The sequence below is a fragment of the Lissotriton vulgaris genome, chromosome 3_2, assembly GCF_964263255.1.
Source record: "Lissotriton vulgaris chromosome 3_2, aLisVul1.2, whole genome shotgun sequence".
Taxonomy (NCBI): Eukaryota; Metazoa; Chordata; class Amphibia; order Caudata; family Salamandridae; genus Lissotriton; species Lissotriton vulgaris.
In genome coordinates this window covers 119,489,273-119,514,317 of record NC_141690.1, presented here as the reverse complement: position 1 = coordinate 119,514,317, position 25,045 = coordinate 119,489,273, and the positions used below count along the sequence as shown (strand labels likewise).

Below are 25,045 nucleotides of genomic sequence, written 5' to 3'. Positions count from 1 at the left end.
ATAAGTGGAAAAAAGAGAATTTGGTAGAAACATGGAAAAACTGCACACTATACCAAAAAACACCAGGTTTGAGGAGTCATAGAAAGAGAATAATACATCTTGGGGGTAGAAAATTAAAACCATAGCACTACATATTTGCCGAAGGTTGTAATCGAGATGTAGTAAAAAAAAAATCTAAAAAAAGTTACCTTGATTCTCTTTGCCGTTGTATGCTCAAGAGGACTTTTTTTTCCAAGAATATCTGTTCCTTCAGAACGTCCTTTAGGCAGCCTTTGCTTGAAGAACCTTCGCCTCCAATTTTGCCTGTGATGATTTAACACACAGACACAGCATTTGATAGCATGCTTAAAAGAAATACAAATTTAGATCTTATTGCAGTAACCCGGGTTCAGGTGTTCATAACATAAACCAAATAAAATTACAACTAAATAATTGAAGGTTCAGTCGTTTCTAATAATTCTATTGATTAACTTTTTTAATGCATTTACATTTTATTAGGGAAAAGTATTTTATAACGATTTAAGACAAATACTTTCACCAATACATTCTGTTTCGTTCTAGTACATAAAAGCAGTCCTACAGCAATTACAAACTCAGGAAAGTCCAAAGAAATTAAGAAGCACTTTGCATCCTTCTTTCCTAATAACATATGTAATAAATGAAGGGCATAAACATTTATTTCGTAAAGATAAGAACAAGAAACACTCCAATAAAATATGGCATATCAGCTTTTCTATTTATTCTACAAACACACATGCTCCCTCGAGGTTAGATATGCAAAGATAAATAGAACAAATGACCAGATGGGATTTATAAACGTTTTCTCAAAATGTCATTACATACTTTTGGGTCCGTTAATTTTACTTAAAGAATATAGGAATCTTTACTTCCCATGACGTGCAAAATGTAACAAATCGAAAGACAGACCTGTGAACATACCCTATCAATTGCCAATGGCTGGCATGAGGTTGAGCAATACAGAGCTTTTCTCATCAGAAACAATGAAATGCCAATTTCCTTTAGTCTATTAAAAATAAGTCCGACAATCTCTTTTTGAACCAATAAGTAAATTCACTACTCCCTTCAAGCAAAGTCTTTAAACAGAATAAAGAGATTGTGACTTGCGAGGACAACTGTAAAGAGCAAAAATAGCCATAAAATCATTCAAGTGAGTCTCACATGACAAACCACAAAATCGTAGACAAGCATTGGCATAGCCAATAGGTCTCGTCTTTGCGTCCATATAAGTGTTTGGCCATGCAACGGTTGATGTTGTTGCACCAAGGATATTGTGCTGCATAACTGAATACTCATAAGGTCCCAAAAGTGAGACCTATTCGCTATGGACAAGTCATGGATGATACACAGTAAGCAGCGTTCTACTATACATTGTTGTTTTGAATAGTTTCAACGTCAGTTGGTAAAGAGAAGCCTTTAAGTGCATAGCTGCCAAGGTTTTAAATTGCTATGTGTGATATTGTATGGATTGCAGTATAAACGCTGGAGGTCGACCATTGTCACGCTCAGCTGTAATCAGTATATTTCTTGCGCATTTTCTTGGCTGTAATTGGCAAGGCTTTAAGTGGGATGAAAAATTGGGGGAGGGGGGTTCTCAAAGGGGCGTGGCCAATGTAATTAGGGGCGTGGCTTAACACGTAAGCTTAAAAGTCTGTGGTTAGCATAGTGTGCCGCCCGACTTGTATTTTGCTGTTTCTGTCATTACATCTAGATATAAGATACAAGTAACAAAATACCTACGGCAAGTCAGGACTATCGTCTTTGTCAATGGTTGTTAGTTGCATAAGACAAATAAGCAGCAACTAGGCTTGCATAGAAAGTGAAAAAGCTTCCACTTAGAGCCCTGGTGACACCACAACAATGTTGCTATTCCTGACCTTCAAAAAGATAAGTGGCAATTTGCAGTATGCGCTGTCCAATAGGGCTCCCTCACTCGTACCAGCGCTCTGAGTTGTGTGTTTAAAAAAGCAGACACAAGAGATGTAAAAAGCAAGGATTTCCCTTCCCTTTAGGTCGTGCCGTAACTTCTCCTCTAGTGAGAAGTGAGCAGTGTGAGCAGCGAACATCGATGTGCCTGCTGTAACTGCAGTCCGCCTGTGCCAGGGCACAAAACAGAGCCCGATAGAGACCCGTTTTGAGGCCCCTTTTAAAAAACTGCCGGTGCTCAGACCCCTTGAGACCTGGCCCACTTAAAGCCCTGGTAATTGGCCTTGTAATTGTAGTAACCTCTTTAAAAGAGACGGTGGGTTTAATATTATAGAGGAGAAGGGAAGAAAACAAAGATTTGACTACTCTCTGTTAAGACGAAGACAACGAGGATTGTAGGAAAATTGGGTATCCAGACGCCTAATCCCACTTGGTTTATTAGTATTATCGCAACAACAAACCGCCTATCCTACTCTAATTCTCAGAATACACACCTACCCTCCACACCTCCAAAAAAAAAACAGGTCGACACGTCATTAATTGATCATTGTGTCAGCCAACTGAGAGAAAGTTAAAATAAATGGCTGCAGTTTTTGACATAAATGGCAAAGACTAAATAAAGCATACGGTCTGCTGCAGAAGACCATACCATGCCAGTAGAGGGGGAGGCTTGAAGCATGAAACTGAGCTACCGAAAGCAGTCATTCCCTTGCTAAATGAGTCCTGCGTGCAGCAGGTCTGTAATGAAGTGAGCGAACACTACATTTCCCTGAATTATATATTATTATGCTGTTCCCAAAGACTAACAACCGTTGAAGCCTGACTGATGCCAGTCATATCTAACGCCTCGTAAAGGCTTAAGTAAAAAGAGGCTCACAGTGATGACGACACGTTCGCGCAGTACCTAGCAACAAACCTGGGAAAGACAGTATGCTCTGCGCAGGGCGTCACCCTGGATTTGGGAGGCCCCGGCATGAATGCAATATTCCTGTAATGTTCAGGGATAAGGTACGATGTTTGTGGTCGTTTGCAGACCCATTTAAGAAATGGTTTAAGTAAAAAAATTGGGTAGCATTTTTAAGCCTTGTATTCACTGTTTGCTATAGCACCTAAACCTCCCCCTCTCCCCCATGCCGCTTCATTTCATTAAGCGTAAGGATTTATAATATTATAAAACAGATGTCACTTTTTAACTTTTAGCTGCGTGGAGGGTTTGTAAATGATAAAGGACTCTTGAAAATAAGTCTGTCTGCACAGTTGTGGCCCAGTCAAAGTGAAGTAACATTAATAACCCTTCTCTCTTTGACCTCTCACAAGTACGTGCACCAGTTTACGGTGCCGCGATTAAGGGAAAGGAAAGCTGAAAATAATTTAAGACATCGCATGACCTGGCAGATGCCAGCTGTGAAGTAAACAAATAGTTTTTTTGCGAATTCTTATGCAAAGATATGTGTCTAAGGGGTGAAATAATGGTTCAGTGTAAATTCATTAGGCTGAAATCCAGCATGCTTCCACAATATAACTGCCATTCCAGCCTTTTCAAAATAATATTTGAGGTGACTGGCAATAATTTCCAAAAATAAATAAGTCTGTGATGCTCTGGGGCAGCACAATCCCTTGGTTTAAATATAGGAGTAATGGTTGCCCCAATCCCTTACATGAAGAAACAGCCAGAGAAGGAAACCCACCTGAAAAAAGGTGACAAAATAATGGTCTACCATTTTGAATTTTGCAGTAAGATTTTATGAAGCATTTTACCTGGGATGGAAGATTGTAACAATTTTATGAAGCTATCAGTTTCACAGATTGCATCAAAGAAAGTAGTTCAGAATGGGATCTTTCTTTGGCACTTTTTTTTCATAACTATAAAGAGTAGAAATAAAGCGGAGCCATGAAGTTTCAGAAACCACACAGGATTGACACTGGTTATTTCATTCACAGAAATCCAACCTCTTTGTGACTCCCTCAACAGGATAACGTACATCATAGGATTCCAGTTGTTCCTCGAACGCAACTGCTGAGCTTATTTCAAGTCAGCAATATGACAAATGTTTTTACAAGCTCTTAATTTGGGCTGAAAAGACATTTTAAAGCCATGTTCAATGTTTGATATTCTATATTAAACCATTTATTCCCAGATAACTACCTGCTTTTCCTAGGCAAATCTTCAAAATTAGTTCTGTGACAATAAGGAATGGTACCTCCCTTGCAACGGTCCTACTACAAAACCTTGCAAGGGAGAGGAAGAAATCTGGATTTAAGTTAAGAGTTTAAAGCCTGACAGGGTGGCCCTAATCTGTGGGGATAATTTAGTGCTGCCTTTTCTTGCCACACACCCCCATCGAGAATACACCTTGCTTCTACATTTGCTGCCTCTATCCAGCTAGCTTTGCTTACCGAGATCCTACCTGACAGATGGAATAATGATCTAATACTGTACAATGCAGTAGCAAAGCTGAAAAAACCTGGGACCAGTAAGCTGAAAAGTGGTGAAGGCAACAGGGGAGGACATGGCACAAGCACATTCATCTGCTTCTGTGATTTCCTCATCACAGCATAACCACGGTGTATTGCAAATTTGATTACGAAAATTCCTGATGAAAGAATGGGTTGAGGGGAACAGTCCTCAGCTGGTTTACATCATGCCTTGAAAATGAAGACATCAAATAAAACTTGCAAAGCTTATAGGTGGTAAATCTCACATACTGGCGAGAATCAAGAGGGAGAGAGAGGACCAGAAAGCTAGTCCAGATCCCCGGTTTATATGTATGGATATCAAAAGGAGACTAGCTCTAGAATGGGTTAATCTGACATTAATATGATAGATTACTATTAATTACATAGCGACTCAGTATCGTTTTGCCAAGCGGCAGTGGCACCTGTTGGGTGTCTTTAGAAAGCCCTCACCCACCAACCTAGTTGGTGGCATGCTTCATCATCGGGCCCACCCAGTGACACCTAGCGTGTCCCGGGTGTGCTTCGACGCCTGATTACAGCGGAGCAGGTATGTCACTGTGTGTGCGGTGTAGGGTGTTAAGGTATGTGAAATTAAAACGGCTTGGCGGATGGTCCCTGGGATGAGGATACTTTATTAAAAGGGCCTCCGTCAGCGGTTAAAAATAAGGCTGTGGGACGTTAGAGGCGGGTTACGACCTCCTACGTCCTTGGAGTGTCAACATGTTTCAGCCAGTGCCTTATACTAATCTGGCTTTCTTCAGGACAATTAAATATGTGTGGGTTAAAATAGGGGTTGTGTAGTGTAGTCTATGTGTCTACACGCCCTAAAGTGTATCTAACTGTGAGAGGGGGGATTCCCTTCTCAAGATCACCTGTACATTTAACATTGAGGACAGGTACAAGACAAACATAGGAGAAACAGAGTCACTAGAAGGTATTGATCATATATTATGACAGCCGACTTAAATAGCGAATAGTGCAGGCTATGAGCGGCTCAAGTGTAATGATACTGGTGGTATCATTAATGTGGAATCGCACTAGAACTTCGAGGGTGAAGTGATTAAAACAGCGGTAAAAATTACTGCAGTGAAAGGTGAAGAATTGTGGCGCAAGGACCATTTCTTACGCTTTCAAGGCTTGTTTTTTGCTCCAAGGTTATTGAAGTGGCAGGGTGTGGCCCTAGTAGGGAGAAAGAGGTAGGACCACTGGGGTTAGGGAACCTGTAGGAGAAAAGTTGGGAAGCGCTTACCCATTGTGGTGATACTCAGCATACTCACAGGATTTCTGGCCAGCACCAGCGTGGCACCTGTTGTGCCTCCTTCGCAGAACCGGTAGTGAATGGCTGCTGTTGCCGGTTTTTATACTGTCATAGATTGGATAATCTCACATACTGTCAGGACCATTGCAGAGTTTGTGGAAGGTTACTCCTGCAGAAGAGGTGATTGTGTTCTGGAACTATCATTTTTATCCTGTCATAACTTACATTGCCTAAGTGGGAAGCAGTTATCAAAACTGTGCCCAGTCTCGAAAGAAACTGGTATTTAACGGGCCTACCATGCAGGATCAGTCTTCACTTCCCTTTAACCACTGCCCTACATATGCATTGAATGCATGTAAATTAGTCTAAGTCACTCTCCTAATCCCTTCAGTCTCTGTTTTTCTGGATTTCTTTTTTTGATAACTGGTCTCGGTTAGGGTGTACCAATGGACTGCAGTAGCTTGCTTTACTCCTGGTGGGTAGGAATGCTAACAGTGTTACGGTCAACTTTCTATGTATGTTTCCAGTAAGAAAGACAGATGCAATAGCAGGAAAATACAGAACTTTAGAGTTATTATTAGTTGTCCCTAAACTGCAAACAGTAGCCAGCTGGGTATCACAAAAATACAGGAACAAATATATAATTTTTCAATCTTACCCCAGCATAAGGAAAGTGCTGGACTTTTGCCGATATAATTTTCGAAATAAAAATACAATATTGAGACAGTTAATGTAATTGTCAGATTGCAGGCTGTTTCTCTCTGATATAACTCTACTACTTTGCAAAGTATTATTCCAACAAGCATTTGCAATGCAATAGGTCTCGCATTAGGAAAGTTTGAGCTATTGGTCTTGTAAATGACAATTTTTTTTATTTATGTGTTTTTGAAAATAGCTAAATTAATAGCTTTGTCATTTACAATGCCAATAGTTATAACATTCGCAAATGTGACACCTATAGCATTTGTATGCAACATGATTTGTATTTACGTGGCTTGGATGTATTGATATTAGAAATAACAATGGCTTTTATTTTTTTTAAATAATTAATACCTAAATAAAAGTGATTGTAATTTATAATGGCAATAGCTTAAACATTTGTAAATAACTTTTAAGATTATGTTCAGTGTATTTTATTGTGACGAAAATCCAAGAACAGAAGTGAAATATTAACATCTTTTTGTGACATTTGTAATAAAGCTTGAAACATTGAGAGAACATATTTGAATCAGTGATGCTGTGGTGGCTGCGCTGAGTGATACTGTGGTGGCTGCGCTGAGTGGTGCTGTGGTGGCTGCGCTGAGTGATGCTGTGGTGGCTGCGCTGAGTGATGCTGTGGTGGCTGCGCTGAGTGGTGCCGTGGTGGCTGCGCTGAGTGGTGCCGTGGTGGCTGCGCTGAGTGGTGCTGTGGTGGCTGCGCTGAGTGGTACTGTGGTGGCTGCGCTGAGTGGTGCTGTCGTGGCTGCGCTGAGTGGTGCTGTGGTGGTGCTGAGTGATAATGTGGTGGTGCAGAGGGCAGAAAGGCACAACGAGACCTATTGCATTGCAAATGCTTGTTCTGCTTTAGTCAGGGTGAGTGAGATGTGAGAAAAGCAGCTTGGAGCTAAGAAACACCTCTCAGTCGAGTTTGTGTGTGGGAGGGGAAGTCTTTGAGAGAGAAGCCCAGAGCAAGCCGACTCAGCCTGGCCTGCGCCCTTAGAACAGTGAGCAGCAGGTTACAAAATAAAGGCTGAGACTGAAACCAGATATTATTTACTTGTCAGCCCCTGTCTAACTTTACTCATGCACCAGCGCTTAGCACATGACCTGCGACTTATATTTTACTTTGGAGAACTCAAGCAATTATCAAATTCTATTTGGAATATGGCACGACAAAATAATTACTTGCAGATGCGGGCCACTCCTTTCATACTAAACAACCAGTATATGCTACGATCTTTAGGTCAGGAGTGCAACTTCTGGTAGAAAACACTTTTCTTTCATGCGTGTAAATGAAATGTTATTATACTCGGTAATAATAATACGTTATTTATAGCATTTAGGAATTGCAGACATGCAGCCTAAAGTGCTTTACAATACCACTATATACAAAACAAGTTCATATTATAGGGTGCCGCCGCGCTGCCCGCGGCGACCCGGAAGCTCTTGGCCGTCCGGCCAATCCGCTCGCGGCCGACCGGAAGTCCCGCCTCCCGAGGTCCGTGAGAAGGCATGCCGGCGCATGGAGCGCCCTGCCGGTCCGGGGTAGCCCGGGTCCCCAGGAGGGGGCCAGGGAGAAGGAGGAGTGTGGCGCCTGTTGCGGGGCTCCTCTGACCTGAGGGAGCCCCGATTCAGAAGAGGAGACGCGCCGCGCCGCGAGGAGCGGAGCGCGAGAGGAGCCCCGCCGGAAGAGCGCAGTCGGTGAGTGGCTGTGTGTATGCCTGTGGGGGAGGGTGGGGGAGGGGAGGGAGTGTGTGCGCGCGTGTGTGTGCGTGTGTGCGCGAGGGAATGTGTGTGCGCATGCGTGACTGTGTGTGATTGAGAGAGAATGCGAGGCAGGGGATAGTGTGCCGTGTGCCTGTATGTGTGCCGTGTGCCTGCGTGTGCATGCGCGCGCCTGTGTGTGTGTGTGCGTGCGTGCATGCAGAGGGGTGGGGGCTGCCTGTGTCTGTGTGTGAGCAAGGGCTTTGCTCCGCGCAAGCGCAGCTCAGACGCGCGCTCCCGAGGTGAAATCTGACATTGTCAAAGCACGCGTCTGATAGCTGTCCACATTCCTAAATACAGGCCACAATAGGTCTGAAGCAGACACCTTCAATGCTCACGCATTGAGGGTAGGTCTGCTCGACCTAAAAATACATACAGGCATAGTGTACTAGTTGCCTCTTTGGTAAGGGCTCACACGCAGGCAAACATACATACGTTTGTACTGATACAAATTACTAGATAGTTAAAAGAGAGGATCACAGCAAAATGAGGACAAATTAATTATGGGTATTAAATGAGGAACATGGACATGGACATTTTGCTTGCTCTATTTACAGAGAGGGGTAGAATACTGCGCACAAGCAATGTCCCCAGATTTATTATAACAGGGATTTCATTACCTATAAGTTCAATTAGTGGACCCACTAAGAAGCCACTAATTGTGGGATTTCTTTAAAAGACCCATACATAGAAAGCTGCACAACTAACCACTGCAGAGGAGAGAGGATGGAGTCCAAAAACTATGTGTTTTGCCCGTTTGTTCTGTGCAGCTCTGGAGAGAACAATAGGGACCACTAATTTTGGGATGACAGCAGACTAGGGAGGAACAAACGTAAGATGTTTGAAGCTGAGAAAGCTGCAAGCAACAATTGAGGACCCTTTCTCAATTTTACTTTCGTCTGATGTTCTACTAGTCAGGGTCCACCAGCAGAGAGATTTTTTTAAATTAATCTTGTCATGACTGAATGCCATTCTGTGCACATGCACACACAAACCACCGGCCGCTACTAGTAACATCCGCTATTATGGGTACTGCTGAAATTAATGAAATGAAATGAAAAAAGATTTATAAAGCGCATGGCTGCCCGGGAGCGTCCCAGCGCTGCTCATCACAATACCACACGTTTCAATGGCAGAGAGCTTGTGTAAACTTTTAGTTCCACTAATAGGAAATTGTCTTTGTTTACACAATGAAATATATTTCTGTAACTGGGTTTGTTTACATTTAGCAGCAAATACTCACCAATTAATTTTTTTTAGCTTATGACTAACTACAGCTAATATATTCTGAAAAATCTACATTGCCCTCAAAGAGCAAAACAGAAACAGTAGGGGGTAATATTACTGACCTTTCATAACAATAATTCACACAAAAGTAAATTTTCGAGCTACCTGAACTCTTAGGGTTAACTGTTTTCACACCCTTCGCTTTCTCTAAAGCTTTCTGTTTTCTTTTCTCATCCAGTTTTTCCCTATTGATCTGTCTTCGCATGAGCCTTTCTTCTTTTGCTCTGGCCTAAAAGAAAAAAGTAAGATTGAGTTTACCATCTCCAACTTTACGTGTATACAACTAACATGTAGGCATTTTTATCTATGAAAAATGTAAACTCGAATTGGAAGAACGACATTCTGTTCAGTCTGCGTTTTTGAATATTTTTTTAGATCAGTTAAAGCAAAACTAAAATGTTACATAAATTGAATAATGCTGTTTAGATGGGAAATATAACAGCTGCAGGCAGGGAAACGGACATGCTTTCTAAGCAACGTGTAGGGCCACTGATGGATGTGATGTCATCTATTAAATAAACCTATAATTACCCAAATTGTTTAGCTTAATAGTTACTGAAAGGAAGGGGGCATGGTGGGTTGATCAGGAATCAGCAGCGGGAACACAATATTAATGAGAGCCAACGTCACCAATAGTATGCAACTTTTTCTTGTAGTGTAAACGATTTCATTCTACAGATTGATTGCCAGGCAATACTTAACATGTTCAATGAATGGTCCCCGAATAAATCAAAAGAATTTATGCTATCAGAAAATGTGCTGTACTGCTGATCTTTCAAAACCTATTTTAGTTCAGGTATCTGGATTATGGAAATAATGTCATTGGGACAAAAGGAGAGCATATCAACTGGTTGCACTCCATGTCTCTTGCAATGGGATCCTTTCTGAGAAATGAACAATGGCTACTTAGCCCCTGGCACATATGGAATGGTGGCATCAGGCAGTTCCTGCAAGCTGCCTTCAGCACTCCGAAGCAAAATAGTGCCTACTTTGTGAAAATGTATGTTTCACAACACATAAACATGTGAAAGCAACCCAGGCCCACAGAAAATCAAGGATACACAATGGAAAAACATGACGTTTTCTGAGCGAAGTGGAAGTTATATAATCTGGAGCAGAGATCTGAAAAAAAGGGCTAGAAGTTAAAGCCATCGTGTCAACCATTGTTAGTGAAGTAATAGTTACAATGGCAGTCAAAGAAAATTAATCTTTACAATTTTACTCTGGCCCAAATAGCAAACCACCTTTAGTTCCTATGAAGGAAACAGGATGGTTTGTGAAGGATAACTTGCTTGCAGTTTTCCATAAAGGCACACATTAATAGCACCAAACACACAAGAGGACGGGAAGAATGCTTACAAATAGTCTAAACCACTGGCATGGCTCTGGGTTACATTCCAACTCATCGTTTTATGCAGACTGTGCGACTCTACACAAAAGTCCACCATAAGCAAATCAGTACTAATCCTGCTCCTCATCGGAGCATGCCACCCCCACACTGTCAGGCAAGAACCCTTCCAGAGGGGAACACAGGCAACCCTAGCCTGGTTTTGGCCTGGTTAGGCCCAGTCAATGGAGTATAGCTGGGATCTTATGACACAGCAAGCAGTGCATCCCTTAGCCACCTAAGGTGGAACCACCAGCACCCAAAAGGTGAAGGTAGGAATGCTTAAAAATATTCACCAGTAAAGTTAATGTGGGATTTTAAAACACAACACTAACACCAACAACATTTCAGGATATGAGGAAACGTACCTTTTTTAATGTGTTAATATGGTCAAGGACAGGACAGTCCCTATTAGAGAAAGGTCCTTCAGAGCTCCACAAAACATCTAAATAACTTGCATGATATTAATTTACTTTTCATAGTGCAGATAGCTGTTTATTTTGATTTCAATAGTGCAAACAAGAAAAAAACAAATTATTAAATCTGTGTATCACAAAGAGTACTACGAACAGCATCTTATACACCTTCACCTTTCAACTTAAACAATCACTGCCACATAGTGAAATTCTGTGAGCTAAAGAAAACTGTACCATGACATCAGGAAAAGAGAAGAGATAAATGATAAGGGGATTTTAATGTCAGAGATAAAAGAGGAAGATTTTACAGGAATCAAAAAATAGATTAACTACAATCTCTAGAAGTACTCTAACTAAAAATAAAACTGGGAATGAATTGAATAAATCAATCAATCAAAGGACGGAGCCAGTTTGGACCTACTGTGCGACCCATGTAAAGGATTTTAGCTTTGATTTATTTTCAAACCAGAGACCGTAGGATTTATTCCTTCATATTCTACAACCTTCTTGACTGATAGCACGTGCAATATCGCTTCTGCCTGGCTCAGCAGTGATGACAATCGCCTTGCCTGAATTAAGCTTCTCCATCATCTATGCCTGTTGCCTCGGCTGCAGTAGCATCTATTCCCAATACCAGTGTGATGTTAGCCGTGTTCCTCATTGCTGTTGACGGGTGACTCAACCAAGTCCTCCTCTACTAACCTTGTCCCTCCTGTTCATCTTTCCTCCATTGAACAACTGAGGTTTGGCAGATTCTCCCACCCAGGAATTTCCCTGTAGCTTTGGACGGTGCCTAAACATCTTATTTCACCACCCAAAACCATACATCTAAGCTGGTCTCCCTTGAAACCAAATGTATGGAAGCAATTTCCCCAAGGAGAAGATGTCTCATCCAAAGTGTTCCCTCCTCTTGGATAGAACCATTCATATTTAGAATAGTGGTTAAGTTATATAAGAGAGAGAGAGAGAGAGAGAGAGAGAGAGAGAGAGAGAGAGAGAGAGAGACAGAGACAGAGACAGAGACAGAGACAGAGAGAGAGAGACCGAGAGAGAGAGACCGAGAGAGAGAGACCGAGAGAGAGAGATCGAGAGAGAGAGAGATTTATGAATGAATGTTAATGGATGGGCACACATTAATCTCTCTCGAACGGTTGATCACTGCAAAAAAGCTTACATTCTGCCTGTTCAGAAAGCAGGGTTCATTTTTCCCCAGAGACGAATCCAGCTGCATAGTATTCCCTATACTTACTAGAAATCAAAGGGTTGAAAGTCATAAAGATGACCTCCCTGACCTACTTGCAAGCATGCACAGCCAATAGGCCTTAGATCTAAAAGTGTGTAGGAAAGCACCCCTTTTTAACATGGTCAACCTCACTTTTTGCTGGTTGTATGATAGAGGCATGCAAATCTCAACCATTCATGCCTCTAACAAGCAGCCCGAACCACGAATCCGACTTAACACCTTTAGCGCTGCGCGAATTTTCGCGCTGTGCTGAAGGTTCTAAAAAATGGGTGGGGCCGTGACGGAACGGTTCCGTCATAAGCACAGCCCAACCGGCGCTCATGATGGAACCGTTCCGTCATAAGCATCGAAGGGGTTAAGCACGCATCCCTTTACCACACATGCCTTTGTCATGCTTTTTGGTGGTAAAGGCATTTATGTAAATGGTGTATGAGCTGCCAAGTTCAACACTACTCAGACACCCCTCCCACGCCCTAAGCTCTAAATTACAAAATCTCTACTTGCCCCCGCCCTAAATCTAAATTACAAGCCACTTACCTGCCCCCGCCCTAAGCCCTAAATTATGAACTCCCTACCTGTCCTCTCGCCCTAAATTAAACACCCTACGTGCCCCCTGCTCTGAGCCCTAAAAACGCCAGCTCCTGAAATACCTCCCCAAACCCAGCCGTTAAAGCTACAACAACTCCCTCCTCCTGCCCTGAGCCCTAAAATCCTTCCCCCTCCTAAAAAGTACCCTGATCCCCACCCCTCGAAACTTGTCACCAACCTCCTGACCTGAGTCCTAAAACTTGCCCCTCCTTAAAAGTACCCTGACCCCATTTCCCTCCCTGAGCCCTAAAAACTTGCCACAGACCAGATAGCGACCCCTAAAACTTGCCCCCTTCTTAAAAGTACCCTGCCCCCCTAACAAACTTCACACTGACCTCCCCCCATAGCCACCCCCACAGACCCCAGTCCTAAAAACTTGCCACCGCCCCCCAACCAGTGACCATCTAACCTGGCCCCAACCCCACTTACCTGTCTGTGACTGTGCCCGCTTCCCGACGCTCCTGTTCCAAGACCCCACCAATACCTAACACTAGAGAGCATTTGCCTTAACCACGCATATGCGTGGTTTAGGCAAATGCCTTGTTCGGGCAAGAGTGGTTACTGATGCTTACCCCTGCTATGTGATGCAATTTTGCTAACCAGGTCCCCGGTGCCAGTGCTCTTTCCCTAGAACAAGATCAGTGGCAGTGATCCTCCTGGACCTAAGCGCGGCCTTCGACACGGTCAACCACCAGATCCTGGCCCAGCGACTAAGCGATCTTGGGATCACAGGCATCGCCCTGTCTTGGCTGAAATCGTTTCTGCAAGATCGCTCATTCCAGGTGATAGAGGGCAATTATACATCTAAAGAGACCCCTATACGTTGTGGAGTGCCACAAGGCTCTTCTTTGAGCCCTACGCTCTTCAACGTATATATATGTCCCCCCTGGAAAAGATAGTCACCCCACATGGGATAAAACTCCTGACGTACGCAGACGATACGCAGCTGGTGGTTTCTCTCACCCAGCAGAAAAATCTCAACATAGACCTCTACTCCTGCCTGAGAGACATAGTCAGCTGGATGGACAGATCTCACTTGAAGCTTAATAGCGACAAGACGGAGATCATGGTGATGGGGAATCAGGCCCACTTCCACACAGACTCTCTTTGGCCCCCCTGCATGGGTAAACCTCCAACTCCCAAACCCGAGATTAAAAGCCTTGGTTTATGGCTAGACAAAAATCTCACCATGCAAACCCAAGCAAGGAAAACGGCTGGAGTTTGTTTTGGTCTCTTGCGCTCTACCCGGAAAATCCTACCACTGCTCCCTTTCCGATCAAGGAAACTTTTGATCCAGGGTCTTATTTTGTCAAGGTTGGATTACGGTAACGCACTGTACCTGGGCGCACCGCGAAAAGTTACAACTAAATTACAAGTAGTTCAAAACGCCGCCGCCAGGATTCTGACCAACACCAAGAGCCGCTGTTTGGCCAAACCAGCCATTCGAGCGCTGCATTGGCTACCCGTCATAGAAAGAGTGCAGTTTAAGGCGCTCTGCCTTACGCACAAAATTCTTAACGGTAAAGCCCCCCCCATACTTAAAGATCTGGTTACTCCCTACACCACCTCCAGACCCCTTCGATCATCTAATGCCCACCTTACTCGACCACCCAAGATCAATAGAACACGCTCAGGAGGTCGACGCTTTTCGTACAACGCGTCCAAGCTGTGGAATTCCCTCCCCTCGGACCTTCGCGCACAACCCAACCTTCTGACATTTCGAAAATCTCTGAAGACATGGCTGTTCCCGTGAGCTTCCCTCTCTCTTCATTCCATCTGTACTTGTTCAGCGCTGGGACGCTCACGGGCAGCTATGCGCTTTAGAAATCCGGTAACATTAACATTAACATTAACGTTAACGTTATGTTTGTACCCCAATTAGACCTTTGGCACCTCTGTAAGTCCACAGTACTTAGGGTACGAGCACTAAAGAGGGTCCCCAAGGGCTCCAGCATGTATTGTGCCACGCTAAGGGACCCGCCACCAAAATCAATGTAGACTGCTGTTGAAGGCTACGTGAAATGTTGTTAACAAGAGTGAAAACATGACAGGGTGCACACCCTGTGCCCCATGCCCACAGACACTGCATGGAATATATGCAAGTCATCCCTACAGCAGGCCTTACAGCCCTAAGCCAGGGGGCAATAATCAGATATGTTCCTGCAGAAGAAGATGTTCACATCACCTCCTACAGGATGGCTAATGATTAAACATTTCTAGACATGGAGCTTCAAAGCTCCTGCTACCTTTGATATGCAACCCTAGCTTCCCTCAGACCTGGAAGATGCCACCACATGCCCTGGGGACCAATTGGCATCAGGACAGGTGGGAAATTAGCTATGCAAGGAGGCATGGTGTACTACAAGGCCAGTCACACCCCTAAGGTGGGCTGCCTGATGTCCCCCACAGTAAAAGGATTCCACCATCTTGATCTTGGCGTAGTTAGGAACTCTGGGACAGGATTATGTGGCCCATTGGCTTCTATCCTATATTTCCCTCAACACCCCTACATTCAGTATTTAGGTACTCCATGATACCAGTAATTCAGATTCACCTGACAAAAGAAGGATGACCAAGAAGAGCTGAAGAAGTGAGAACTGGGGTTTCCAGTGGACTTTGTCGCCGAACCCTGCCTGCATGCTCCTGTCTTGACAATCATGACAACCAGAATCTTCCTGCAGCTGTGCATCCTCCAAAAGCCTCGGAGGGCCTCCAGCAGTTCGACAAGCCATCAGCATCTCCATTGAAGATGAGGTGTATATTGAGGAGCTAGACAAGGGGACTCTCCCTAATACTATGATGGGGGCACTAGTCTCCATGATTCTTAAGCCTCATAGAGATCTTCTCCCCCGAGCTCTTATAGGCCTATTTCTCTCCTAAATATCGATGAGAAAATATGAAATGGTGTGTTAGCGGCACGTCTTCTGCCATATATGACTAGACTGGTCCACCCAGATCAGTCCAGGTTCGTCCCGGGCCGGAATACCACATACAATTTGCGAAGGCTCGCACATTGATGGCACGCGCCGAATCTTCAGGATTCTGAAGGGGTCCTATGCCTATTGGACATTCGACAGGCCTTTGACTCTGAGCACGGTCAACAAATAATCCCACTCAACACCCAGATGGGATTATGAGTCAATATTTATAAGGTGGCTGAAATTCCTTTCCTGCAAGCCAATGGCTCAGATCCGCCTCCGGAATCAGGTAACGGATGGTCTAGAGCTCCAGCGGGGTACTCGTCAGGGTTGCCCCCTGTCGCCACTCCTTTTCGCCCTTTCGATGCAGCCTCTGGCGATTGTTCTTAGACACCAGATGGAGCAATGGGGTATCCATTTGGGGACAATGGTTCACGTGGTGTCCATGTATGCAGATGACACTATGGTATACCTACGACACCCTGAGACGGCAGTTCCAGAGCTCCTCAGGGAGCTAAACACCTTCGGGAAAATCTCGGGACTCTGTCTCAACCCCACGAAATCAAAACTTTTCCCCATGGGAAGCCTGAACGACACTTCGGAGTGTGAACTACCTGTGGTGGAATGAGCGGGGTCGTAGATACTGTCCGCTACCTATGGGTGAGGTTGACACACACATCGGAAGACTATCAAGAACGCAATGTGGGGAGATGTGTGATGGGGGTTCAGAACTCCATTGAGTTTTGGCGTGACCACCCTCTGTCGTTGATGAGAAGGGTTGCCTTAATAAAAAAATGGTGGTTCTTCCACCCTGCTTATACACTAATCTAAATTCTCTCTATCGTATCCCTTGGAAGTATTTTCGTAGACTGGATCGCTTGCTGGTTGACCTCTTATGGGGCTCTAAACTAAAAAGGGTGAAATTGGATACATTAGAGGACTTGGGAACGAGGGGGGCTGGAGGTTCCTAGATTGAGCCTTTACTATATGGCGACACAGTTACAGCACGCAGTACAGTGGCTAGATGACAATGATAATTGGGAGAAGCGGCTGCTGGATGGAACCCATGGTAGGACTCCTTTACCGGATCTCCCTAAGATGGGATCAAGGGTACCCGTGCAACTTCCTTATCTTATTCGACGCCTGGCTGCGATCTGGGAGACAGTGGTAAACACAGTAATGAAACGAGCGCCATAGGCTCCGGAGGCCCTGTTATAGGCAGTGGTACCGTTCAAATGAATAAGTCAAACTACGACTATTACTGAATGGACGGAGGGAGGTTGCAGTAGGATGGGAGATATGTACTCGGGCAGCAGTTCCTTACAAGGGAAGAGGCAGAATCCATGTCTGATTGGCCAGTATCTCCAATACGTGAAGATTTCTGCAGAGGCATGTGAGCTTTGGCCAATGTTTCTGGAGGAACCGCCTGTGACTGCAACACTTAAGGTTCTTATGTCTCTGGCAGAAGGCCCCAGACTGGTGTCTCTTATATATAAGGCGTTAAGAGAGGATTTAGCGGCAGAACCACTTCCGGTTTAGGCAAAATGGGATAGGTTACTAGAGGAGCCCTTGGCGGAATCAGAAGTGAAACGGGTAAACGAAGGGGTCAAACAAATTAGTTCCAACGTGAGATTCAAGGTCCCAGGTGTGGTCAGTGCGACGCCCAGTTCCTACATATGACTTGGGAATGTACTGAATTGAAATTATACTGGGGATCGATACTAGAAAGCTTGAGGTTGGTGACAGGGTGGACGCTGTCCTATTCTATTAAGGAGGTACTCCTGGGACTTCTCCCAGACCTAAAGGGAGGAAGCTTACACGAAGGTTCCTACAGTTGGGGCTGGTGCTAGCTAAAAGGAAAATTGAAATTAAGTGGATGAGCCCGCAACCCCCCAAAATAGGAAACTGGGCTAAAGATCCCAGAGAGTCGGTCACAGCAGAATTGATTTGTATGCAAAGTCTTCGCAGAGACGAAAGGTTAGAAGAGGATGCAAGGTTGTGGTGTGTTCAAACCGGTGAAGGGAGTCCAAAAGCAGGGGCTCTGCCTGAGGGTCAAGTCAAGTCAAGTCAAGAGATTTATATAGCGCGCTACATACCCAAGGGGGTCTCAAGGCGCTTGAGGAGGGTGAGGAGTTACTTGTCGAATGTAAGGTGGTTCTGAGTGAGGCGAAGGTGAGTGGGAAGTGAGTTCCAGGTTTTAGCTGCCAGGTAGGAGAAGGATCTGCCTCCCATGGTGGTTTTGTTGATGCGAGGTGCAGTTGCAAGGGCTTGGTTGGAGGATCGTAGGTGGCGGGAGGGGGTGTAGAAGGAAAGTCGTGTGTTGAGGCATTCGGGTCCAAGTTCGTAGAGTGCTTTGTGTGCGTGGGTTAGGAGGCGGAAAGTAATTCTCTTGTTAACGGGGAGCCAGTGGAGGTTTTTCAGGTGTCCAGAGATGTGGTCTTTACGCGGGATGTCTAGTATGAGTCTGGCTGACGCGTTCTGGATGCGTTGGAGTTTTTTCTGGAGTTTTGCGGTGGTACCGGCGTATAGGGTGTTTCCGTAGTCCAGGCGACTCGTGACCAGTGCGTGGGTGACCGTTTTTCTAGTTTCGGTGGGGATCCAGCGGAATGTTTTTTTGAGCATGCGAAGAATATTGAAGCAAGAAGATAAGACGGCGTTGACTTGTCTGTTCATAGAAAGTGAGGAGTCCAGGATGACACCTAAGTTCCGTGCGTGGTCCGTCGGGATGGGTGCTTTTCCAAGGGCCTCTGGCCACCAAGAGTCATCCCAGGCGGAGGGGAAGGTGCCAAGGATGAGGACTTCAGTTTTGTCGGAGTTCAGTTTTAGACGGCTGTACTTCATCCACTCGGCTACTTCTTTCATTCCTTCATGTAGGTTGGTTTTGGCGGTGTTGGGGTCTTTGGTGAGTGATAGTATCAGTTGGGTGTCATCAGCGTAGGAGATGATGTTGAGGTTGTGTTGGCGTGCGATGGCTGCGAGGGGGCTCATATATACGTTGAAGAGGGTGGGGCTGAGTGAAGATCCTTGTGGCACTCCGAAGATGACTTCTGTGGCTTCTGATTTGAATGGTGGAAGGCGGACTCTCCGAGTTCTTCCGGCAAGGAACGAGGTGATCCATTCCAGTGCTTTTCCTTGGATTCCGATGTTTGAGGCGTTGTATTAAGGTGCTATGACAAACTGTGTCAAAGGCTGCGGAGAGGTCGAGGAGGATGAGGGCGACTGTGTCTCCGTTGTCTAGCAGAGTTCGAATGTCGTCAGTTGCTGCGATGAGTGCGGTCTCAGTGCTGTGTTTGGCTCGGAAGCCGGACTGTGAGGAGTCGAGGGACTTGTTGGTTTCGAGGAAGGTGGCGAGTTGGTTGTTGACAGCTTTCTCGATGACTTTGGCCGGGAATGGAAGGAGCGAGATGGGGCGGTAGTTTTTGAGTTCGGTGGGGTCAGCTGTAGGTTTCTTCAGAAGGGCGCTGAGTTCGGCATGCTTCCAACTTTCCGGGAAGATAGCGGAGTTGAGGGAGCAGTTGATGACGTCTCGGAGGTGCGGTGCTATAATGGAGTCTGCTTTGTTAAAGATGTGGTGAGGGCATGGGTCTGCGGGGGATCCTGAGTGGATGGAGTTCATCAGGCGGATGGTGTCCTCAGTGGTGATTGGGTTCCAGTCGTTGAGGATGTTCAAGGGGGGTGGGGGTCCTGCAGAGGGTTGGGTGGGTTGGTCTTCGGGTCGGTTGTCGAAGCTGTTGTGGATTTCTGCAATCTTGTTGTGGAAGAATGAGGCTAGGGAGTCGCAGAGGGCTTGAGAGGGGTGATGTCGTTGGAGTTGGCTGAGGGGTTGGTAAATTCCTTGACGATGTTGAATAATTCCTTGCTGTTGTGGGCGTTGTTATCTAGTCGGTCCTTGAAAGCGTCTTTCTTGGCAGATCGGATTAGTTGGTGGTGTATGCGGGTGGCGTTTTTGAAGGCGTCCCTGGTGCTGGTGTTTGGGTCTTTTTTCCAGGCCTTCTTGAGGGAGCGACAGAGTTTCTTAGATTTCTTAAGATCATCGTTGAACCAGGAGGCCTTCTTGCTGCCTAGAATGATTTGCCGTTTTTTCAACGGTGCTAGGATGTCGGCGCTGTTGGATAGCCATTGGGTGAGGTTAATGGCTGCTTGGTCGGGGTTTGTGGAGTGGGCAGGGGGGTTTTGAAGAAGCGATGAGGAGATCTGGTCGATGGTGTCCTAAGAATGAGGATACCGCAGTTAGTCTAGGGCGAGGCATAGATTAGTCCATGCTGTAATATGTGGAGAAGTGCTTCCTATGGTGACCCTGGGGGGTGGAGGGAGGGTTGTTTTTCCAAGTAAGTTGTTTATTGATGGAGTCACGTGTATATATTACGATGTAATGCCGAAGGTAAATGATAAATGGTAAATGATAGATGGTAAATGTTTGTACGGGCAGAAATGTAACATCTTTTCTCCTTTTATGTATGTATGATTTCTACAAGCTATTGTAGGTGGCATATTAACCCCTTGCCTGCGGCCGGAATTCCGCTCCTGAGCGGCACATTCCGATCGAGGGCGTGGTCATGACGGCCGGGAGCCGTCATCCGCACACGAGCACTGTTTCCAATGACGGCTCCCGGCCGTCATCAGCATGGAAGGGGTTAATGCTGGCATCTTGTGACATTGTTTGTGTATGACTGGACATTCAATAAAAACATTTACACCACAAAAAATAACACTTCACACTAAAGCACCACTGGACCAGCAAACCTACAAGCCCAAATGTACACAAAAACAAGCAACACATGGTGAGGGACAAATACAAACAGACCAGTTGTATACGGCCACACATACAATGGTAGACTATATGTGTACAGGTGTGGGAGGCTACATGGATAACTAGATCAAAGTATAAATGGTGGAAAAATGGGTGCTGAGATTGAAGGTGTGGTGTTTAAATAGGTTAAGGAGGCCCTTTATATTACACACATAATTTTAGTAAAATCAAAAGGCCTTGGCAAATGCCAGGCCAAAAGAAAGGCTCCATGGAGTTGGGGTACCTTTTTTATATCTTTAGTTCAGGGACTGTTATCAGTTAGGTTCATTACTAAACTCATGCAGTGGGAGTATTATTCCCCCTCTTCCTAAAAACAGTGCTACAGCTGTGCCGCAGTATTACAGACAACTGTCCTTTTGGACACCATCTGTAAGCTATTTTGAAAATTCTTACTGAACATCTTCAGGATTAGTCACGGACAGTGTGATACTCCCTTAAGAACAATCTGGTTTTCATGTTCAACATTTTCGACTGAATAGCCGTGGTACATAATCTTAGACAAATATAATATTGTTAAACATCAACCATTCAAGCAGCTCATATTGATTTTATCATGGCTTTGATTAGTGTAGGCAAATTAATTTTGTGGAGAATCCATGTTTGTTTCTTGAAACTGTTGATTGAACTACTCACCGAAACATGGTTCTGGGTATGCTTGAGTTCATATAAACGTATGACTTTTGATTACTGCTCAGAAAGGTTTAAAATATGGATGCGTTTTAGCACCACCTCTTATTTCATTTTACGATTTAGATTTTTCCTAAATGTTTTCTAGGACTAGAAAGTTCCCACCACTTATGGTTAATTGAGTTATTCATACATTGCTATTTGCAGATAATGTCATCATTCTTGATCCAACACCCACTGGCCAACAGCAATGTCTTGCTGCTATAGATTCCACTGCACAAAACCACGTTCTGAAAGTCAACAATACCAAAAGCAAAGTGGTAGTTTTTTCTAAATTTCAAGAATCTGCAAATTATAGTTGGAGATTTCATGAAAATGAAATGGAGATGTCCAATCATTGTACATATCGTGGCATGGTTCTCACAAAGAACAGCTCAGCAAATCTTCATATTCAGCAGAAGACACACTAGTATTATCTCATAAAGGTTGTATACAAAAAAGGTATAATGCGATTTAAAAAAAAGACATCTTTTGCATTCAATGAAGCTCTATCGGATAACGGTGCCACTGCGCTCCTCTTATATGCTGTTGTGTCTCCAAGGCTTAATACATATACCTTTTTGGGAATAAATCTGAAGATGATGTTCTGAAAAGAATGATGGCTTTACAAACGAATTGCCCTACACAAGCTTTAAGTTTAGGATTGTGTAATAATTGCTCAACATAAAACCCTTGGGGCAAATATTCACTGGGAATTTTACATTTTTAAGCCTGTATCGGACTCTCCAAGTCTGAAGTTTGGTTCTGCCAGAGGAGGAGCCGGGAGCCGAGCGGACAGGGATCACCTCGGCTCCCGGTTCACGAGCTGCACAAACCCGGCTCTGGGCTGCTCTGGCCCTTCTTCGGATCCCCCCTTTTTACTCACATGTAGCGGAGCAATTGGGGCATTTGCTGGGCGGCGGCAGTCGCTCCTGGCTTGGCGTACGGGTCCGGTCTCCCGAGGAGAAGGAGGAGAGGTGCGGTGGCGCTCAAAATGGTGGGCGGTATCTCGCCGTGGACTCCGCCGTCTGCGGCCGCCGCTGGGAGGTAGGATTGCGACCTGCGCTCCCCCGGCATGCCCAGTCTCGCACTGATTGTCGCAGCAGCCGACGGCACCGTCTAGCCCCAACTCGGCGGTGTCCCCCACTGAGGGAATCCTCCCAGCGCCTGCCTGACTCCAAGATGGCGGCCGGCGGCGACCCTCGGATGGCTATCGCCGCTTCTTCTGGCTCGCCCCAACTTCCCCCCAGCCTCTTGCCTATCCTGCGGCCCTCTCTCAGGCTGTCGGGCCTGCCACCCGTCCTGCTGTCGTTTGGGGGCCTCTGCCACTTCAGTTTTTCCCCGTGGTCTTTCAGCATGAGCCGGATCTCCTGGATCGCTCACCCCTCCCCCCCCTGCAGCATGGCACCAATGGCTCGGGTGCTCTGAATGTGCTGCTCGTGGCTCCCGGAGGCCACACATCTTCCAGGGCGGTTGTATCCACGCACGGCCCACCAGCTGCCGTGGCAGCGCCTTACGGACAACGCGTGATCGCATCTGCACCTTCGCCACCTTGCGCTCTCTCACGCCCACCGAGTCGGATGGCTGCAGGCTCTCCAGGATGGCGACGTGCCTGCGGCTGGCCTCCGGCGTCATCTCTCACCTGGGCTCCCACCTTCTCTGCTGGACTTCTTGACTTTGGCTCGGTCCTGACCGACACTTTGCTGCTGTTTTCGGACAGTTTCTCTGGACTCTGGCCCCCTACCATGCCCCTGGCCTTAGCCCTCTCCCTGTGGATGATCCTCAAATGTTTCCTCCCTGTCGTGCTTCCCCTTCTCTCCATGCCCTTGCATCCCTCCCACCCTCCCTTTGTGCTGTGGCTGCATCCACACTTACGGAACTCTGCTTTGGTCTTGTTGTGGTGACTCTAGTTAATGGTATCTGCTTTAGACCTTGCACCATATACCATGCCTATGTGACTCTTGGAGCTTATCCAGTCATATCCCCTCCCTATGTGTGTAGAGATGACTCTAATCACTGGTGTATGCAGTAGACCTTTGACCGATTGCAATAATGCTAAGCCTTGGTATTCGCTGAAGTCCTTACACCATATACCACCCCTATGCGTCTCCTAGAGTTTGGCCAGTCATATCCCTTCCTATGTGTACGTAGTTGACTCTTATCATTAGTATTTGCAGTGGACCTATGTATTCTCTACCACCCCTATGTGACCGTTAGAGTGTCTCCAATCATATCCCTCCTGTGTAGATAGAAGATAACTCTAATGACTAATATCCTATGTGATTCTTATATTGTATCCATGTGTATCCCCTCCCTGTGTTTAGAGCCATAGCTACAACGACTAGTCGCCTGTGTGACTGTTGGAATATAGCCAGGTATCCCTTCCCCCGTGTGTTTAGAGTTATAGCTGTAACGACTAGTCGCCGGTGTGACTGTTGGAATATAGCCAGGTGTATCCCTTCCCCCGTGTGAAGAGATAACCCTATTCATTAGAACAAAAAGAAATGTGTTCTTGAAATGTGTAACGTAACTGATTCTATGTAAAGTGCCTTGATAGCATGTAACGGAACTGGTGCTATGTAAAGCGCTTGGATAACCTAATCGGTTCAAGTTCCTGAAATGTGTAACGTAACTGATCCTATGTAAACTGCTGTGATAACATGTAACGGAACTGGTGCTATGTAAAGCGCTCTGATAACCTAATCGGTTCTAGTTTGCGCTATAGAAAACTCTAAAAATAAATAAATAAACTACTTCAAGCATGCACTTCCATCTGGATCAGGACGTTTATTTAGATTCTCAAAAACTGCACAACTCTTGAACTAAATAACAATAGATACATTTGCTTCCTTTAAATTAAAACAGTGATTATATATATTCATCTGTCCCGATGTTATAAATTGAACACAAAGTTGTTAAAAAAAAAGTTTATCCGCAACAAAGTGAGGACTGCAAAAATAGCACGTGACTTTATTATGGCTCCAAATACCTCTTCAATTGGTATATTACATTTGATTATTTTCTATTTAAGTGTTTATTTAGCAACATTTAAAATTTATAAAGTGGAGGGAAGGGTGAGAATTTTTTTTACTACACTTTTATAATACCTGCCTCATGAGCACATTTAGTGCAATAAATAGAAAAAAGCAATATAGTTGGTGGAGAAACGTTTAATTTGATATGCCACAAAATAAAAAGTGAGGAAACAAAATGATTAAGCACTGGCACAGTATCTGCTGCAATTTAAAAAGAAAATTTAAATGAATCCACAGGTAACTGGCTCTGTTGAAATGTGTGGCTTATTTTTATTGGTATACCTGCAGGGGTTCAACTGACTAGACCTAGTAAAATTAAACAAGCATCAAAGTTTTGTAAAACTTACCATAGACTGGCGGTGTTGCTCCACTGTCTGTTCATCATCTGAATCACTGTAATATCTTGAATAAAGGTAAGGCTTGTGCACATACGAATGACGTACAATCTTTGTTTTCCCATCACTTTGCTCGGCTGTTTGAGGGTTGGTTTTACTCTGGGAATCCCCATTTTCATCGTCATCTATAGCAATGGAAATACAAAGATTAATTTTCTGTTTTCTTGTCTTTGACAAT

At 45.0% G+C, this 25,045-nt stretch overlaps 1 protein-coding gene across 1 annotated transcript in view; it reads right to left on the bottom strand.

Annotated features, from left to right (window-relative positions):
• BOD1L1 (biorientation of chromosomes in cell division 1 like 1) overlaps positions 1-25,045 on the bottom strand; it is a 449,046-nt gene that overhangs the window by 278,233 nt on the left and 145,768 nt on the right. Inside the window, exons 6-8 of the mRNA XM_086964081.1 lie at positions 24,820-24,992; positions 9,515-9,638; positions 189-303 (exon numbers count right to left, since the gene is read on the bottom strand). Of these exons, the coding sequence (XP_086820207.1) occupies positions 189-303; positions 9,515-9,638; positions 24,820-24,992 (412 nt within the window). The remainder of the gene's footprint in view (positions 1-188; positions 304-9,514; positions 9,639-24,819; positions 24,993-25,045) is intronic.